Below are 14,534 nucleotides of genomic sequence, written 5' to 3' on the forward strand. Positions count from 1 at the left end.
TGTTGTCAAACCAACAAGTGAACTACTATTATGATTAAGATAAAATGAACTAAGATGAGGTTGACTGTTTAGTAGTGTATTTTGTTGTTGTAATTGGTTTATTCCGGTTTAGTATTGTATTTTTCGTTGAATTAGATCGTTTGTCAAACTTTTAATAAAACATTTAGAAGAATAGATTAGTGTGAAGACACGGCTAAAGTACCATTTGCGTGGGCGTTAGATGACTAAAGGAGACACCTTTTCTCCACTGTCTCTCTCTTCTCTCTCTCCATAGATCAACTTCACTTCCTCCTCGAAATGTGATTAGGGGTTTGTCACCATAAGCTCAAAGATTAGGGATTTCGTCACTTACTCAATTTCAGAGAAGACAATTTAGCAATGAACATTTTCAAGAAGAAGACCACTCCCAAAGGTAAAAGCTTTGATTTTTTTTTGGATTTTCGTATCTTGCCGGCTATGGACTCTGATGAGTAACTGGGTCTAGGGTTCTAGAAGAAATCTGCAAAAAAAAATTGTAACTTTTAAATCTGTTCCTGCTTCAACCTGACGTTGTGGAGTGACGAATCTGCTGAGTCCTTAACCTGATAGTGATAGTGTAGTGTGAATAATCTTCTCCGATTCATACTTGTTTCAGTGCATCGTTTTTTTTTTTTTTTTGTGTGTGGTTTCTCTCAAGTTATTAAGTGTTGTTTCTCTTTTACTTGCTTTTTTTTCTGTTTTGATTGATGTTTCTTGTACAGATGCTCTCCGTACCAGCAAGAAAGAAATGGCTGTGGCTACACGAGGTATGTGTTTATTTGTCTGTTGAAAAGCAGATTATATCTTAATGGTCGAAGACCGTGTAGTCAAATGGAAGTCTTAGAGCTGTATTAAGTTTTTTATCCTACCATCATTTCATTGAAGTTCAAACAGCTGTTTTCGCTTGTTACTCTGGAATCTTAGTGGATCCGTTAGATCAGATTTAGAAAGAGCCAAACAGGCAAGAATCACTTCTTACTGGTTTGTTTGTTCTGTGGTTTGATTTCAATAGTTGCATCATGCTATGTGCTAACTAAGTTATAATCTTTGGATTGCTTTATCAATTTATACCACTCTTTCTGAACAAGTGTTACTTATTCATCTATCTAAACTGGGCAGTGGGCATATATCAAGCACTAAGCTACGTTTATCAATGGATCCGTTAGATCAGATTTAGAAAGAGGCAATAATCACTTCTTACTGGTTTGTTTGTCCTGTGGTTTGATTACAGTACGTAGTTCCATCATGCTATGCTAATTAAGTTATAATCAATATTCGTGTTTGTATCTTTGGATTGCTTTATATATTTATACATCTAACTGGGCATATGTCAAGCTCTAAGCTACGTTTATCAATGTGTAATTGCAGGAATCGAACGCGAGATTACATCTCTTCAATTGGAGGTAGATAGCATCTACCAAATTTTCTTCTTCTATTGAGTTTATCCACTAACGATGCTTTTAGATTAGTTTGTTCTGACGGTTTTAATGAACATGGCAATTAGGAGAAGAGGCTTGTGGCAGAAATCAAGAAAACAGCTAAAACTGGAAATGAGGTAAAGCCTTTCTTTCTAGTGGAGAAAAACTAAATTCTCTTCCTTATTTTGTGAGAAACTTTGACTCCTTATGGAAACTATTGTGTGGGTAGTAAGTTGTTCAGTGTCCAGATGACTGAATCACTATTTCACAGTATCTTTTGTACTGTTTACTAGCTTTTTGGTTCATTTCTGCCTATATAAACTCCTCCAGACTCTTCTCTTCTACATTAATAAGCGTGTTTTGGTTAAAACATTGTCATAGGCAGCCACCAAGATCTTAGCTCGACAGCTTGTTCGATTGAGGCAACAGATCACCAATTTGCAGGGAAGCCGTGCTCAAATCCGGGGTGTAACCACTCATACACAGGTTAGGTTACTTAAATCTCTCCACCCATTCCTTGCCACATGCTTTGATACAATTATCAACTTCTTGAATGTTTCCTTGCTGGCTGGACAATTATAAAATATAGGCTTTGTATGCAAGCACCTCTATTTCATCTGGAATGAAAGGTGCAACCACAGCTATGGTTGCAATGAACAAGGTGATATTCCCACTTTGTTTCATTTTGCTACTTTGATGGGGTTCTTTCACTTCCCTGCTAACAAAGTTTACTCTCTTGTTTCTCACACTTACAGCAAATGGCACCGACAAAACAAGCTAAAGTTATCAAGGACTTTCAGAAACAATCTGCACAATTGGACATGACGGTAAACAAAATCACAATTTATCTTTAAGAGCATGCTTTTAAGCGCAGTTTTATCACAAAGATTGGCTGAGTAATAATTGTTTTGGATATTGCAGATAGAGATGATGTCAGAGGCAATTGATGAAACTCTTGACAAAGATGAAGCTGAAGAGGAAACAGAAGATCTCACTAACCAGGTTAGTTACTGCAATTTGAATCACAAGAATAAATACTTACCCTCTTGAGAAATTTCTCCAAGCTTCCTCTATCCAACTCATTCACCTGTATTGATGTCCTTGTAGGTTCTTGATGAGATTGGTGTTGGTGTTGCATCTCAGGTAAGGGTTCTAAACAATTTAAAACCTTGAAAGGAAGTATTTGGTTGTCGCTCTCTCGGCTGACTTAATAGAACTAAAATCTGTTTCATACTTTTTTTTGTCTTAACAGTTATCTTCAGCTCCAAAGGGCAGGATTGCAACGAAAACTGCTGCTCCCGCTCCTACCACTACCGACAACAATAATGAGTATGAAGACACATTTGGGTTCTCATCATTTACTGTGATTTATAAAGACTATTTTGGATAATACATTCATTTCATACATCTTTAACTTACAGCTCGGAGTCTACTGAAATGGAGGAACTAGAGAGAAGATTGGCTTCACTACGACGAATCTAAAATATGATTTTTTCTACATCTTCCATCACGAGAAAGCAGCTTCTTCATATTCTTGTATAAATCTACTAATGTAACAAACTGGGTCTCATGTTTAAATCAAATACTTAAATATATAACATCGTCAACCTTGCAAGACGTGAAGGTGTCCTTTTGACTCTTGTCTTAGAACTGTTTTTTTTCCTCTATCCTCATAAGTCTGCATCAGAAGCCTAAGAAAGGGATTATAAAATTTAAAGATATAAAGAAGATAAAGAGAGGTCATCATTGTAAGACCAAGTTGGAGGATGATGACACTCTTGACACATGAGATTCCTCATGTCCACCCCCATTACTTATCATGACACCTTGTAATAAGAATCTTACATTAAGAAAATCTCATTAGGCAAAACCTATCTCTAAACAGTGCCTTACCCTCTGTCCTCTTCTGGATTTTCTCCTTCACATTACAACTTCCCTCTTTTAGTTTTTTTTTCATATCCTGCAACTTCCAGTGATAAGACCTTTTTTTGTAATTCACAGGTGTGTAAGAGGGATGTTATGTAATCTTTCCACTGTTTGAATTTTGAACAATGGTTTCAAACTAAGTGGTTGTTGGTACAATCGAAGTCATAAAACAATTAACTTTTGAGTAATCTGAAATTCACATGATAGTTATGACCTAAGAATAAACCACTGATCTTCGGATCGGACCCCAAATCAAATGCAAGAATTATATAGAGGGTCAAAGAAATCAAGAAATATATGACATTTTGATTTCGAGTTCTTAAAGAAGAAAATGGCACAAAAAAGAAAAGTAAAAACGAGTTCGAGAATCAAGAGGGAAACAAAAAGAAAGCAAGTAGATGCTCACTATGTGAAACTCTCCCAAAAACCCTCATTTTATAATCATTCGATGATAGCCTGAATAACTCCCGCACCAACAGTCTTACCTCCTTCTCTGATAGCAAACCTCATACCTTGTTCACAAGCAACCGGCACAATAAGCTCAACAACAATCTTGACACGATCACCGGGCATAACCATCTTCGACTCTTCATCTTTGTCGTTCATAATCTTCGTCACTTTACCAGTAACATCAGTCGTCCTCATGTAGAACTGAGGCCTGTAACCTGCAAAGAACGGAGAATGCCTTCCACCTTCTTCTTTCTTCAACACATACACAATCGCTTCAAACTTGGTATGTGGAGTAATCGATCCAGGCTTAGCTAAAACCATACCTCTCTGAATATCAGCTTTTTGAATACCCCTAAGCAACAACCCAACATTGTCACCAGCTAAAGCCTCATCAAGAATCTTCTGAAACATTTCAACCCCAGTGACAGTATAGTTCCTAGTCTCCCTCAAACCAACTAAATCTACAGTCTCTCCTACCTTAACCGTACCTCTCTCAACACGCCCTGTAGCTACAGTACCACGTCCAGTGATAGAGAACACATCTTCAACAGCTAACAAGAAAGGCAACTCAGTCTGTCTCTGAGGGATAGGGATGTAACTATCAACAGAATCCATAAGTTCGTAAATCTTATCTACCCATTTGTTATCACCTCTCTTCACATTAGGATTCTCAGTGAGTGTCTCTACAGCTAACAAAGCAGAGCCAGATATAATCGGAATATCATCACCGTTAAACTCATACGACGAGAGAAGCTCACGAACCTCAAGCTCAACGAGCTCTAATAACTCAGCATCATCAACTTGATCCTCTTTATTAAGAAACACAACCATATCAGGAACACCAACCTGCTTAGCCAAAAGGATATGTTCTTTAGTCTGAGGCATAGGACCATCAGCGCCGGAGACAACGAGGATAGCTCCGTCCATCTGAGCAGCTCCGGTAATCATATTCTTGACGTAATCAGCGTGACCAGGACAATCAACGTGAGCGTAGTGACGATTCTCAGTCTCGTACTCAACCGTAGCAGTGTTGATTGTGATACCACGAGCTCTCTCCTCCGGGGCCGCGTCAATCTCGTCGTACTTTTTAGCGACGCTGTTTCCCATGGAAGCGAGAGCCATGGTGAGAGCTGCGGTTAGAGTAGTCTTCCCATGGTCAACGTGACCAATTGTACCGATGTTGACATGAGGCTTCTTCCTCTCGAATTTGCCACGAGCAGCACGGACGGTGAAGGAACGACGAGTGGATTGAGAAGCGGAGGTGGGAGTAGTGGTGGTGGTTAAGGAGTAAGAAGGGAGGAAAGAGGAAGAGAGGGTTAGGGTTTTGAGTTTACCAGAGGTGGAAATGGCGGAGACAGGTGCGGGGTAAAGAGAAGGAGAAGGGGATGAGTAGGAACAGAGGAGTCTAGAGGAAGAAGAAGAACAAGCGGCTGGAGCCGATAGCGCCATGGAAGACGGATTTGGAGGAGAAATCGAGAATCCCTAGGGTTTGATTGGGGGAGACGAAGAAGAGGATTTGGGGATAGAGTGAGGTTTGTATAGTACTGTGTTGTTGTGTTATCTCTTTAGAAGAAGAAATAAATAAATAAATATACAAAAATAAGAAAATAATGAAGGGCTCATATTTAATCCTATCCGCTGCAACTTCTTTGTCCTCAAGTTTACCGAACTACATATCGTGTCGTTTTTATATTCCCACGTCGCAAATCGTAACGTTTTTACAGTCATAAACGACAAGACAAACATTGTGTTTTCCTATCTAAAGCCTGAAGAGATTTTTGTGGACTTTGGGGACTAAACGGCAAGTAAGTGAAACTCGAGTTTGGTCTCTATGAAGAATCTTGTCACCATCTTTTCTTGAATTAGAGTAAGCCAAAGCTTCAGCTTCATTAACGACCTGAAGATAGATAGACACAACAATAAAATCACTCTCCCTTTTACATTAATGTCACTACCGTTTTACATTTTGTAGATATGAGAGAAGAGCTTTGTGTTGCACCTGGTTGTAGCATTGCGTTGGACTATCGCTGATGCCGTGGAGGAAATCTGGAAGCAAGACAGGATAATAAGAATGTTAACCGGATGTTTTTAAATCGTTCCTGATTACTACTACTTCTCTCGCTCTATGTAGTTTGATTATGGATTGATGATTTTACCTGAATATGAGTCGTCTTTGAAGATGAGTAAGCTTCGAGGCATCATCAAGACAGAGAATGAGTCTCTCTCAGGCACACAACTCTCTTCACCAAGACATTGGTCTTTGGAAATGTAATCATCACCTGATCTTAATCTCAAATGCGGAGTGAATTCCATAACGACAGGTGAGCCAAGAGACAGTATAGCTACAACAGGAAAATAAGCGGGTCCATCCTGGTGCGGCTGTGGAAAATTACAACCATGGAAATAACAATCTTGTTCACGAACTTAGCAGAAAACTAAAACCTCAGGATGAACAAATTGAAGCTGCGTTAACTCTACAGCAAAAGCTTAAAACCAACAAATAAGCAAATAACCACTCAGGAGGACGGATGATAACGGACCATTATCCCTTGGTCAGGATGGTATTCATTGATGAGGACATGATTTATAGCAGAAGGGAACAGACCCGAGCTTTCATGAATCTTCGATGTAATCTCTGTCAGCCAGGAAGGCACTGAAACAAAAGAGAGAAAAATACATATGTTTACATACACTTGAGCATCTAGAGGTTAGATAATCAAGGATTGGACTTTTTTTTTTTTTTTTTTGTCTCATTCTTACTTACATTCTTGTGGAACAAGACCCTTTTCATGAACCATACCACCTGAAGAACAAACCAAAGGTCACGACTTTATAGTTCTTCAACAATCACCCAATGAAAACTAAAGTATGGAGAAAGTGTACCCCAGTTCTGTAATCTTCTGTTCTTTAATGTCTTCCACTTGGAACCAGATGCTCCATATATCTTACAGGACAGCAAAAAGGTTTAACACAGTAAGTTGAAAAAGAGGAACAAAATCAAGATTTTAATTTTTAAGGAGAGGAGAGTTTTACATGATTTAGGAGCTGAGTTTGCTCATCGTCAGTTATAAAACCGGGAATGTAGAATACTGTTGGAGTAAGACCTACCCTGAAGTTATCTAACTCCATGGCTGTCATCAAGAATCAAAACAACTTGAACACTTGTTACTGAATCAGAACTATAACTGGGAGTCTATTCAGCTAATTTGTTCGCACCGATTCGTCTGTCGTATTCTACTTTAACATCTCAAATGTTTATAAAAAAAAGAGGAAAGATCAACAAAAAAAAAAAGGAATGGCAAAATTAGGGATTCAATGAAACTAACCAGGAATTGCAATAGGAATCGATAAACCCTAAGCGAAAATCGTTTGATTTCACTTAGACTTTAGAGGAAGAATCTGAAATCAATTGGCTGATGGAGAAGGAAGAATAAAACCAGGTTTTTTCTCCCGCTTAATTAAAAAAAAAAGAGCTTTTATTAGGCCCAAACAAACTTCTCTTTGGGCCTTCCAGATTTTATTTGGTAATAGTTTTACAATTTTATTTTGGGAAAACGTCCTGATTCCCCATGAGAACTATGATATCGTACCAGATGGAGCCCGATCTTTACCCCCGTCCCAGATGGCTCTCATGAAATTCTTCTCAATCTATATACCCATATATCGGGATGTTATCGGTTTAAAGAGTGAACCGATACGAAACCGTTCATACCAAATAGAAAACCAAAAATAAAACCTGACTGATGTTAATAATCCGACCCGAGACGATACATCTATAACACATCTATAACTCCATTAAAATCCCCAAATCCTCAAACCCTAAAAGCATAAAATTCTTAAATCGATCTTTGCAACCATGAGTACCGTTTCTGGAGGTTCGAGTGGTTCATCAAATGTTCGACAAAGAGGATTCGTCGTTGGCGTGCCTAAGAGATGCTGGTGTGGGGAACACATCGTGGCAAAGAATTCCAAATCCGAGCCTAATCCTTCTCGGAGATACTTTCGATGTCGAGAAGCAGCAGCAAAGAAGGTACTATGTTATGCTTTGTTTGATGTAGACATCGACCTAATCCAAATCCGAGCCTAATCCTTCTCATCAATTTTCATTGTATTCTATGATATAATGTTAGCTTGTGAACGATAACCACATCTTTAAGTGGGTCGATGAGGCATTGTTGGACGAGGTAGCAACATTGGGTGTTCAATTTGAGAGAGTAAAAGAAGAGATGAAAGAGCGTACAATAGAGACATTGCAAGAACAGAAGCTGAAATTTGAGAAGATGCAAATGGAGTTCGAAAAAGAGCTTTGTGAGAGGGTTGAAGAAGTTTTGTTGGAAGCAAAAGCTGAATTGCAATGTAGGATGAATAAGAGTATAATTGTATGTGTTTTCGGTTTTATGATCTTGTTTGCTCTGTTTAAGCTTGTATGATGAGCTATTGTAAACTATTGTTCGGTTGTAATCTATTGTTGTTCAAAAAATGAGAACAAGAGACTCATCTTGAGAAATAAAATGAGAAAAAACCGATTAACAACCTGTGTTTGATTCTTCTTCTGGTGGTACCTACGGTTATGCTGATCAGAACCACAAATTCCACAGTGCATTATCCTTTTTTTATGTTTTGGTTTCTTCTTGACAGGAGACTCATTTACACCTGGCTTCCTCTTCTTGTCTGCCTTGGTTATCTTCTTTCTCCCAGGTTGTGGTGGCTCAGGTGGAACATGAACATTCTCACCTAAAGTCGAAGGCCAATGACGAGCACCCCTTTGTGGAGTAATGCCATTTGTGTAGTTAAGCCTCCACATAGCAGTTCGAAACCACTGGCAGACATAGTCATCAGCACTTAACGTCCTCTTCAGAATCACTCCATAGGCATGCTCACATGGAATACCACATATTTGATATTTTTTGCAGGTACAAGTCATATTTTGTAAACTAACTCTGTGTTTGTCTCCATCCAGTGTGACTTCAAAGCACCCATTAGTAGAAGGATGCACCTGGCATTCCGAAGCTTTGTCATGCTCTTTAGCAAGAAACCTTGCCACATATGGAGTACATAAACCTGAAACATCAAAAACCAAGAACATTGCATTAAATATGTAGAAATCATAGACAGTCTTTGAATAAAATCATAGACAATCGTAGAAAATTGCATTAAATTTTGAATAAAGTTAATTACCTTTGTGAGAATGAGAGAGAGCTGAACGCTTGGCAATCCGAACCATAGACAGTCTTCTAACTGTCTCCAACATTGCCACAAACGGTTTCTCCCTTGCTTTGTCGATGGTCTTGTTGAAAGATTCTGTGAAGTTGTTGTCAACATCTTCGCAATAACCCCCCAACTTATAGAAGGCACGACACCAGCTCTTTGGTTTCGACTTCATAACATCATCATACACACCAGTGTCATAAGCGTGTATCTGTTCCAGTCTCTCACCGAACTGTTTTGCATTATAGCTCCAAGCCATATGCCAGAGGAGTGGCTTGATTTGCTTCTTGGAAGGATGAGTCTTCTTCAAGTTCCCATAGATGTGTCTAACACACATTCTATGCTCTATTTGTGGTAACTCCAACTCCACAGCTTTTATCAACCCCTAATTGAGAACCAAAAACCAAACATATTAAAAACGAGAGCATTCACATTTATTAACCAATATAATAAATTAGTTAGATACATACCTTTTGTCGATCAGACACTAAAATGTAACCATCTCCCTCGTTTAGATCCAGGTCAGTCTTCAATCTCTTCACAAACCATAACCAATTGTCTTTGTTCTCAACTTGAACAACACACCAGGCTATTGGATAGATGCCATTGTCTGCATCTCTGCCTAATGCAGCAAGCAACTGTCCCTTGATCTTTGCCTTTAAGAAGGCGCCATCAACTCCTATTATTGGCCGGCAAGTCTGTTTCCAAGTTCTTCTAAGGGCATCGAAACAAACATAAAACCGATTGAAGACGTCTTGACCAACATCATTCTTAATTGTATCAATCTCCACAACAGACCCTGGATTTGCTTCCAAGATCTCAGCTTGGTAATCTCGCAGTCGTGCAAACTGTTGTTCATACTCATACTCTATCCATCCCAAAGCCTTTCTCCGAGCAGCTTGACATTGTGGCCTAGTAGCGGATATCTTCCACCTTTCCATGATAATCTGTTCAATCCTCAAAGGCTTGTAATGATCCGGTTCCTCTCTAATCTTATCGAGAAAAATTCTAGCTATGACTGGGACCTTAAACATCTCACACTCGCCATTGGGGGTACAACAATGCTTATCAATGTATTTCGTAATCTTCCACAAAGATGCGTTTGGAAGAAGTGCAGCAAACACTTTCCACTCACAATTGCCCTTATCCCCAACACATCTAAACCCGAGTTTATCTTTGTCATACCTGTATTGCTTCAAATTGTAACCAGTATGTAGTGCATAGTCCAAGACACTCTCCTTGAATGCGACCCCATTGTAGAAGGATTGGTCTTTCCACAAAGTTCCATCACCACGTCCGATATCCGTAAACACCCTCTCTGGACCCGCACCACGACCACGACCCGCACCACGACCACGACCTTCTTCCTCGTCGTCACTTTCTGGGTACGTATCATGACGAATCGACTCTTCAGCATCGGTAAATTCCTGAGCAAGCATATCGACGTGAAATTCATCTCGATCCTCTCCTTCTTCATCGTACTCTCGTTCTCCAACACCATCTCTTTGCCCAATACCATCTTGTTGCCCAAAACCAGATCGGATTATTAAATCCATCGATTCAATTTGAGAAATCGATGGTGAAATTTGATTTTCTAGGGTTCGTCGCGAGAGAAAACAAAAAAGAGGTTAAAATGTGATTTTAGGGATTTCTCGGTTGAGGGTTATGTTTCTAATCGGGTCAAAATCAGGTTTTAATCGGGTCGAAATCAGGTTTATTTTGGTTTGTAAACTTCGTCACTCGGTTAATCAAATAGTAAACCAATTAAACCTATAGCAATGGTGAAATAGATGATATCTTCTATTCTCATGGAGATACAAAACGTAAATTACAGATATATGGGTATATAGATTGAGAAGAATTTCAGGAGAGCCATCTGGAACGGGGGTAAAGATCGGGCTCCATCTGATACGATATCATAGTTCTCATGGGAAACCAGGACGTTTTCCCTTTTATTTTCATGTAATAACTACGAACGTTGTCAGCCTGACTGTTTAACGCTGTTCTGTTGATGATCATGTTTCAATTCAACCTTTTTTTCTGCTTCTACAAGTATAAAAGATTAAATAAAATGTATCACCTTTGATAAAATTGGTGTAGCTAACGAAATTTTCAGCAAGTTACTAAGTGACTATTAGTGCTCATGAAAAATTAACAATCAAAGCTTAACTCCATGAGTACTAGTTTGAACTGAACCATTTGTTTTCAGTTCAGCCTTCTTCCCAATCAATATCGTCTTCTTCTTCTTCATCTTCTGCTTCCACATTCAAATCCACCTTGTCGTTTCCATTGGCTGCATATTAAGTTACATGAACAAGGTGAGCATCATATTATCCTTTAGATATCATGAGTCCTAACTCTGGCCCACTACTACAGTATAAACTATGAGCATCTCTTAACAAGTACGTATTTGGAGCAAATGCCAACGCTCTGTTCCGGTTTTATACTTCTAACTAACCAATGTGTTGTGTGATCAACTAGTTGCCGAACTGTAAATGAAGTCATAGTAAAAACTCAAACTGACCTGCCACAGGAGCTTCTTCTTCCCATTCAACATCTTCTTCTTCTTCCTCCTCTCCACGTTTGGATTTCATACCAACCTGACGATCTGGAGACGTAGCAGCCAATTGGATGTCAGTGGTTGACTCACCTGCGGGTTCTTGCGGATTCAGGTTTTCAGCAAGCTCTTCTTGCTGCTTCAGTAAAGCGGCGTAGTAAGCTTTCACATACTCATCCTGAAGCAAAATGGAAATGAAATGTTATCACGATTCTGGAAACACAATCCACAAGATGCTACTGTCTGTGGGATTCTAAATAAACACATAATTTATCTCCGAAAGCATGCCTTCACATCCTTATCACCATCGCCATTTCCCAAGACTGTTTTCTTGTCATCTGAAAGCTTTGCTGCTTCTCCATCAACCTCTGCTCCCTGTCTCATCTCTCCTCTTTGTTCCTCGGTCAGCTTCATGCCTTGCTTGATCATCCATGGAGGTAAGACTTTCAGACTAGAATCTCCACCTTTAGATTTGACATCTTCTTTTTCTTCACCAAGGTTAACCTCAACCTACCCATGTAGAATTAAAGAAGTCAACAAACAGAAAATGAAGGGAAAACTTATCTTCCATAATAACATTGAGAAGTAAAGATAACCTTTGTCTCTCCGAGAAATGGCATTGGTGTTGAACCATACCCACCCTGTGACCTCGAAGGATCATTAGGATCAAGAACACCATTTTCACGAGCAGCCTTAGCTGCACGAGCCTCCCATGCCGGAAAAGGTTCAAAGCCAGGAAACGGTAGGTTTTTTACTTTATTTATTTGATCCACCAGAGGTTTCATTTCAACCTACATTTTATTTCCGATCGTGTCAACACACAATCTAATCACTAACAGCAAGTTATAAAATGACAAAACAGAAACAATCTTTTCCTAACTCAAAAAAAAAACAATTACGCATGAATAAAAGTAATAGAACATAAGCCATGAATTACTTATTGCAAACAAATAAGACTAACCATCCTAACTTTTAAATAAAAGCCACAGAGTCCTTTTATTTTTTTTTGTAATCTCAAGCATTGGACATTTAAGAACTGATCTCTTAGAAAACTAATCAAGATCATATATCGTTCTGTGTCATCATGAATATGGAACGATGCACAGCTTTAGTGAAGACAAATCAATTTATGTTTTATCAAATTTTCATTGAGCTAAGCGGCTAAAACAGTATACACAGACCTCCATATTCTGAAGCCAAACTTTTATTTTTTCCCGCCGCCGTCTCCTTGCATTGTCACCTCTATCTACTACTTCTTCGGAAGATAGCTTGTTACATTCCATAACAAGTTCACCATTGCAATTTTCACAACGAAAAGTATCGTCTTCCATAGAGATTAATCTCAGGGCATCCAGTGCATTATATCTATACCAAAAATGAGAATCCATTCAGCTTTCGGGAAAATAACACAACCCATCAATGTAAAGATTTAATTTAAAAAAAAAAAAAAAAAAGTAGTGAACTTTACTTCCTTTTGCAGTTAGGACAGCAATACTCCTGAACAGTATTCTTATCTTCTAGTTCATCTTTGAACTGTTTCTTCATCCGGTGCAGTTTATAACGAACAGTATCATATATCTGTAAGAGAAAAGAAGTTCTAAAGGGTTAGTTTGATGATTTAAAAAACAAAAACAGCAAAGTAAAAGAAAGAAAAAAAAGTCGTAGGGACATGAAGCATACCTGTGCATAATCAAGACAGCAATATGAGTGTGTGTGGAACTTAACGTTGTCCTCTGCTCGGCCATCAGTTGTAGCAGCCACTGCAAAACTATACATCTTCGCACGCTTTGCAGTCTATTGAAAAGATAAAACAGCAGAGTAAGTAAAAGAAATGTTACAGGATTAAAGTCAAGCACACAATCAAACAGAGAAAACGTGGTGAGAAAATACAACCACAAAGCATAGGGGACAAGCTTGTGGTGAGAAAATACAACCACAATATGAAAGAAGATATGTTTCTGAACAGACCTCTTTCCTGTGGTAACGAACGATAAATTTTTGTTCTTCAAAAAATCTAATTAATTTACGAAGTTCCTTGGCATTCTGCTTCAACTCTTTTGCCAAGTCTTCTTCTCTTACCCATTGCCGCCTAACAGACACAAAAAACCAAAGAAAAACAAACCAGAAATGAAAGTAACTCAAAAATTCACCTAATAGACTATTAGTGGATAGGAGAAATAGAAGAGAGAGTGCAATATAAACCTCGTAAGCACGTCCAGCATCATAGTGGCAGTGCATCTACTGCCACCTTTAGCAGATTTCTGCTGATTATTATTATCAGTCTCCGTAGGATTATCTAAATAGAATACCCTTGCTGCAATCCTCACCAGCCTGCCAAAATGCAACATAGTAATTACAAAATAAACACTTGAACAAAAAGGCTATGTGTGTAATCAATGGTATAGAGAATATACCTCATAAATGGCTCGAGCACAACGGTCTTATGCACCACCGTGACTGATTTATCCATTGGATTATAACAAAACCAGATACTAACATGTACCAGAAGGAAGAACCAGTTGTTAAGTTTAATGTTATTTGAGATACAAACCTCTGGTGAAACCCTCAAAACCCCCACACAAAATTACACCAGATCAGACACATACGAATTATGAATCAAATCATCACCGAGAAACCATTTCTACGGATAACGACACCTAAAACACACATGATAGAGGCAATGGTGGTTGATCAACAACGAAAATTAGGGATTTCTACGTTTCGGAGCGTTAAAAACTCGAATCGAAACAACAACTAGAGAACCAGACAAATTATAGCGTCAAGTTTCTATGGCATATCAGTCCGAATGTCCGATCATCGAAGTTTTTACCGGAGAGTTCGAGAGGGAACGAGAACGCGGCACAGAGGCCAGAGCCAAAGAGCCAGAGCGATCAACAAATTGAGGGTTTTTTATAGTCTAAATTAGCTAAAGAGATTAGTAGTAATATAATACGATT

The 14,534-nt window shown here is 38.7% G+C and overlaps 5 protein-coding genes and 1 pseudogene across 7 annotated transcripts; 2 read left to right on the plus strand and 4 right to left on the minus strand.

Annotated features, from left to right (window-relative positions):
* The first annotated feature begins 12 nt into the window (after positions 1–12).
* On the plus strand, positions 13–3,053 carry LOC104731492 (vacuolar protein sorting-associated protein 2 homolog 2-like). The gene is made up of 11 exons (XM_087478791.1): positions 13–412; positions 741–785; positions 1,387–1,421; positions 1,523–1,573; positions 1,818–1,922; positions 2,026–2,097; positions 2,192–2,263; positions 2,358–2,438; positions 2,544–2,579; positions 2,689–2,765; positions 2,858–3,053. The coding sequence occupies exons 1-11, from the start codon at positions 379–381 to the stop codon at positions 2,916–2,918; spliced, it is 669 nt and encodes a 222-aa protein (XP_087334917.1). The 5' UTR covers positions 13–378; the 3' UTR covers positions 2,919–3,053.
* Positions 3,054–3,648: 595 nt separating this feature from the next.
* Positions 3,649–5,413, minus strand: LOC104731493 (elongation factor Tu, chloroplastic pseudogene; annotated as a pseudogene). The gene has a single exon (XR_015574772.1). The product of XR_015574772.1 is annotated as an elongation factor Tu, chloroplastic pseudogene (transcript).
* Positions 5,413–7,264, minus strand: LOC104731495 (alkylated DNA repair protein ALKBH6 homolog). Of its 2 annotated transcripts, XM_010450882.3 has the most exons (8): positions 7,139–7,264; positions 6,846–6,943; positions 6,696–6,756; positions 6,577–6,615; positions 6,353–6,465; positions 5,969–6,191; positions 5,812–5,858; positions 5,413–5,709 (listed from the first exon to the last, which is right to left on the minus strand). In XM_010450882.3, exons 2-8 carry the CDS (start codon positions 6,939–6,941, stop codon positions 5,572–5,574), a joined length of 717 nt encoding a protein of 238 aa, XP_010449184.1. In that variant the 5' UTR covers positions 6,942–6,943; positions 7,139–7,264; the 3' UTR covers positions 5,413–5,571. The 2 variants fall into 2 exon arrangements, with proteins under 2 accessions (XP_010449184.1, XP_019089634.1); XM_019234089.2 differs by lacking the exon at positions 7,139–7,264 and having other exon boundaries at positions 6,846–7,075.
* Positions 7,265–7,495: 231 nt separating this feature from the next.
* Positions 7,496–8,273, plus strand: LOC104731496 (uncharacterized protein At4g04775-like). The gene is made up of 2 exons (XM_010450883.3): positions 7,496–7,842; positions 7,943–8,273. The coding sequence occupies exons 1-2, from the start codon at positions 7,669–7,671 to the stop codon at positions 8,240–8,242; spliced, it is 474 nt and encodes a 157-aa protein (XP_010449185.1). The 5' UTR covers positions 7,496–7,668; the 3' UTR covers positions 8,243–8,273.
* A 1-nt stretch (position 8,274) lies between these two features.
* On the minus strand, positions 8,275–10,722 carry LOC104733456 (uncharacterized). The gene is made up of 3 exons (XM_087476865.1): positions 9,491–10,722; positions 8,991–9,405; positions 8,275–8,873 (listed from the first exon to the last, which is right to left on the minus strand). Exons 1-3 carry the CDS (start codon positions 10,574–10,576, stop codon positions 8,275–8,277), a joined length of 2,100 nt encoding a protein of 699 aa, XP_087332991.1. The 5' UTR covers positions 10,577–10,722.
* Positions 10,723–11,077: 355 nt separating this feature from the next.
* Positions 11,078–14,514, minus strand: LOC104731497 (uncharacterized). The gene is made up of 10 exons (XM_019233813.2): positions 13,992–14,514; positions 13,780–13,908; positions 13,546–13,666; positions 13,258–13,371; positions 13,046–13,155; positions 12,759–12,942; positions 12,174–12,368; positions 11,866–12,087; positions 11,545–11,755; positions 11,078–11,313 (listed from the first exon to the last, which is right to left on the minus strand). Exons 1-10 carry the CDS (start codon positions 14,045–14,047, stop codon positions 11,231–11,233), a joined length of 1,425 nt encoding a protein of 474 aa, XP_019089358.2. The 5' UTR covers positions 14,048–14,514; the 3' UTR covers positions 11,078–11,230.
* Positions 14,515–14,534: the final 20 nt, after the last annotated feature.

This window comes from Camelina sativa, chromosome 12 (assembly GCF_030686135.1).
Source record: "Camelina sativa cultivar CO46 ecotype springtype chromosome 12, ASM3068613v1".
NCBI classification, from domain to species: Eukaryota; Viridiplantae; Streptophyta; class Magnoliopsida; order Brassicales; family Brassicaceae; genus Camelina; species Camelina sativa.

Excerpts from the sequence above, each read along its gene's own strand:
- LOC104733456 (XM_087476865.1), bottom strand. The coding sequence starts at position 10,576 with ATGGATTTAATAATCCGATCTGGTTTTGGGCAACAAGATGGTATTGGG. Across the intron at positions 9,406-9,490 it reads TAGTGTCTGATCGACAAAAG|GGGTTGATAAAAGCTGTGGA; the intron begins GTATGTATCTAA and ends GTTCTCAATTAG. Across the intron at positions 8,874-8,990 it reads TCTCTCTCATTCTCACAAAG|GTTTATGTACTCCATATGTG; the intron begins GTAATTAACTTT and ends TTGATGTTTCAG.
- LOC104731496 (XM_010450883.3), top strand. The coding sequence starts at position 7,669 with ATGAGTACCGTTTCTGGAGGTTCGAGTGGTTCATCAAATGTTCGACAA. Across the intron at positions 7,843-7,942 it reads GAGAAGCAGCAGCAAAGAAG|CTTGTGAACGATAACCACAT; the intron begins GTACTATGTTAT and ends ATATAATGTTAG.
- LOC104731497 (XM_019233813.2), bottom strand. The coding sequence starts at position 14,047 with ATGGATAAATCAGTCACGGTGGTGCATAAGACCGTTGTGCTCGAGCCA. Across the intron at positions 13,372-13,545 it reads TTCGTTACCACAGGAAAGAG|ACTGCAAAGCGTGCGAAGAT; the intron begins GTCTGTTCAGAA and ends TCTTTTCAATAG. Across the intron at positions 12,369-12,758 it reads TTTGGCTTCAGAATATGGAG|GTTGAAATGAAACCTCTGGT; the intron begins GTCTGTGTATAC and ends AATAAAATGTAG.
- LOC104731495 (XM_019234089.2), bottom strand. The coding sequence starts at position 6,950 with ATGACAGCCATGGAGTTAGATAACTTCAGGGTAGGTCTTACTCCAACA. Across the intron at positions 6,466-6,576 it reads GGGTCTTGTTCCACAAGAAT|TGCCTTCCTGGCTGACAGAG; the intron begins GTAAGTAAGAAT and ends CTTTTGTTTCAG. Across the intron at positions 5,710-5,811 it reads CAACGCAATGCTACAACCAG|GTCGTTAATGAAGCTGAAGC; the intron begins GTGCAACACAAA and ends ATCTATCTTCAG.
- LOC104731492 (XM_087478791.1), top strand. The coding sequence starts at position 379 with ATGAACATTTTCAAGAAGAAGACCACTCCCAAAG. Across the intron at positions 1,923-2,025 it reads GTGTAACCACTCATACACAG|GCTTTGTATGCAAGCACCTC; the intron begins GTTAGGTTACTT and ends TATAAAATATAG. Across the intron at positions 2,098-2,191 it reads CTATGGTTGCAATGAACAAG|CAAATGGCACCGACAAAACA; the intron begins GTGATATTCCCA and ends TCACACTTACAG.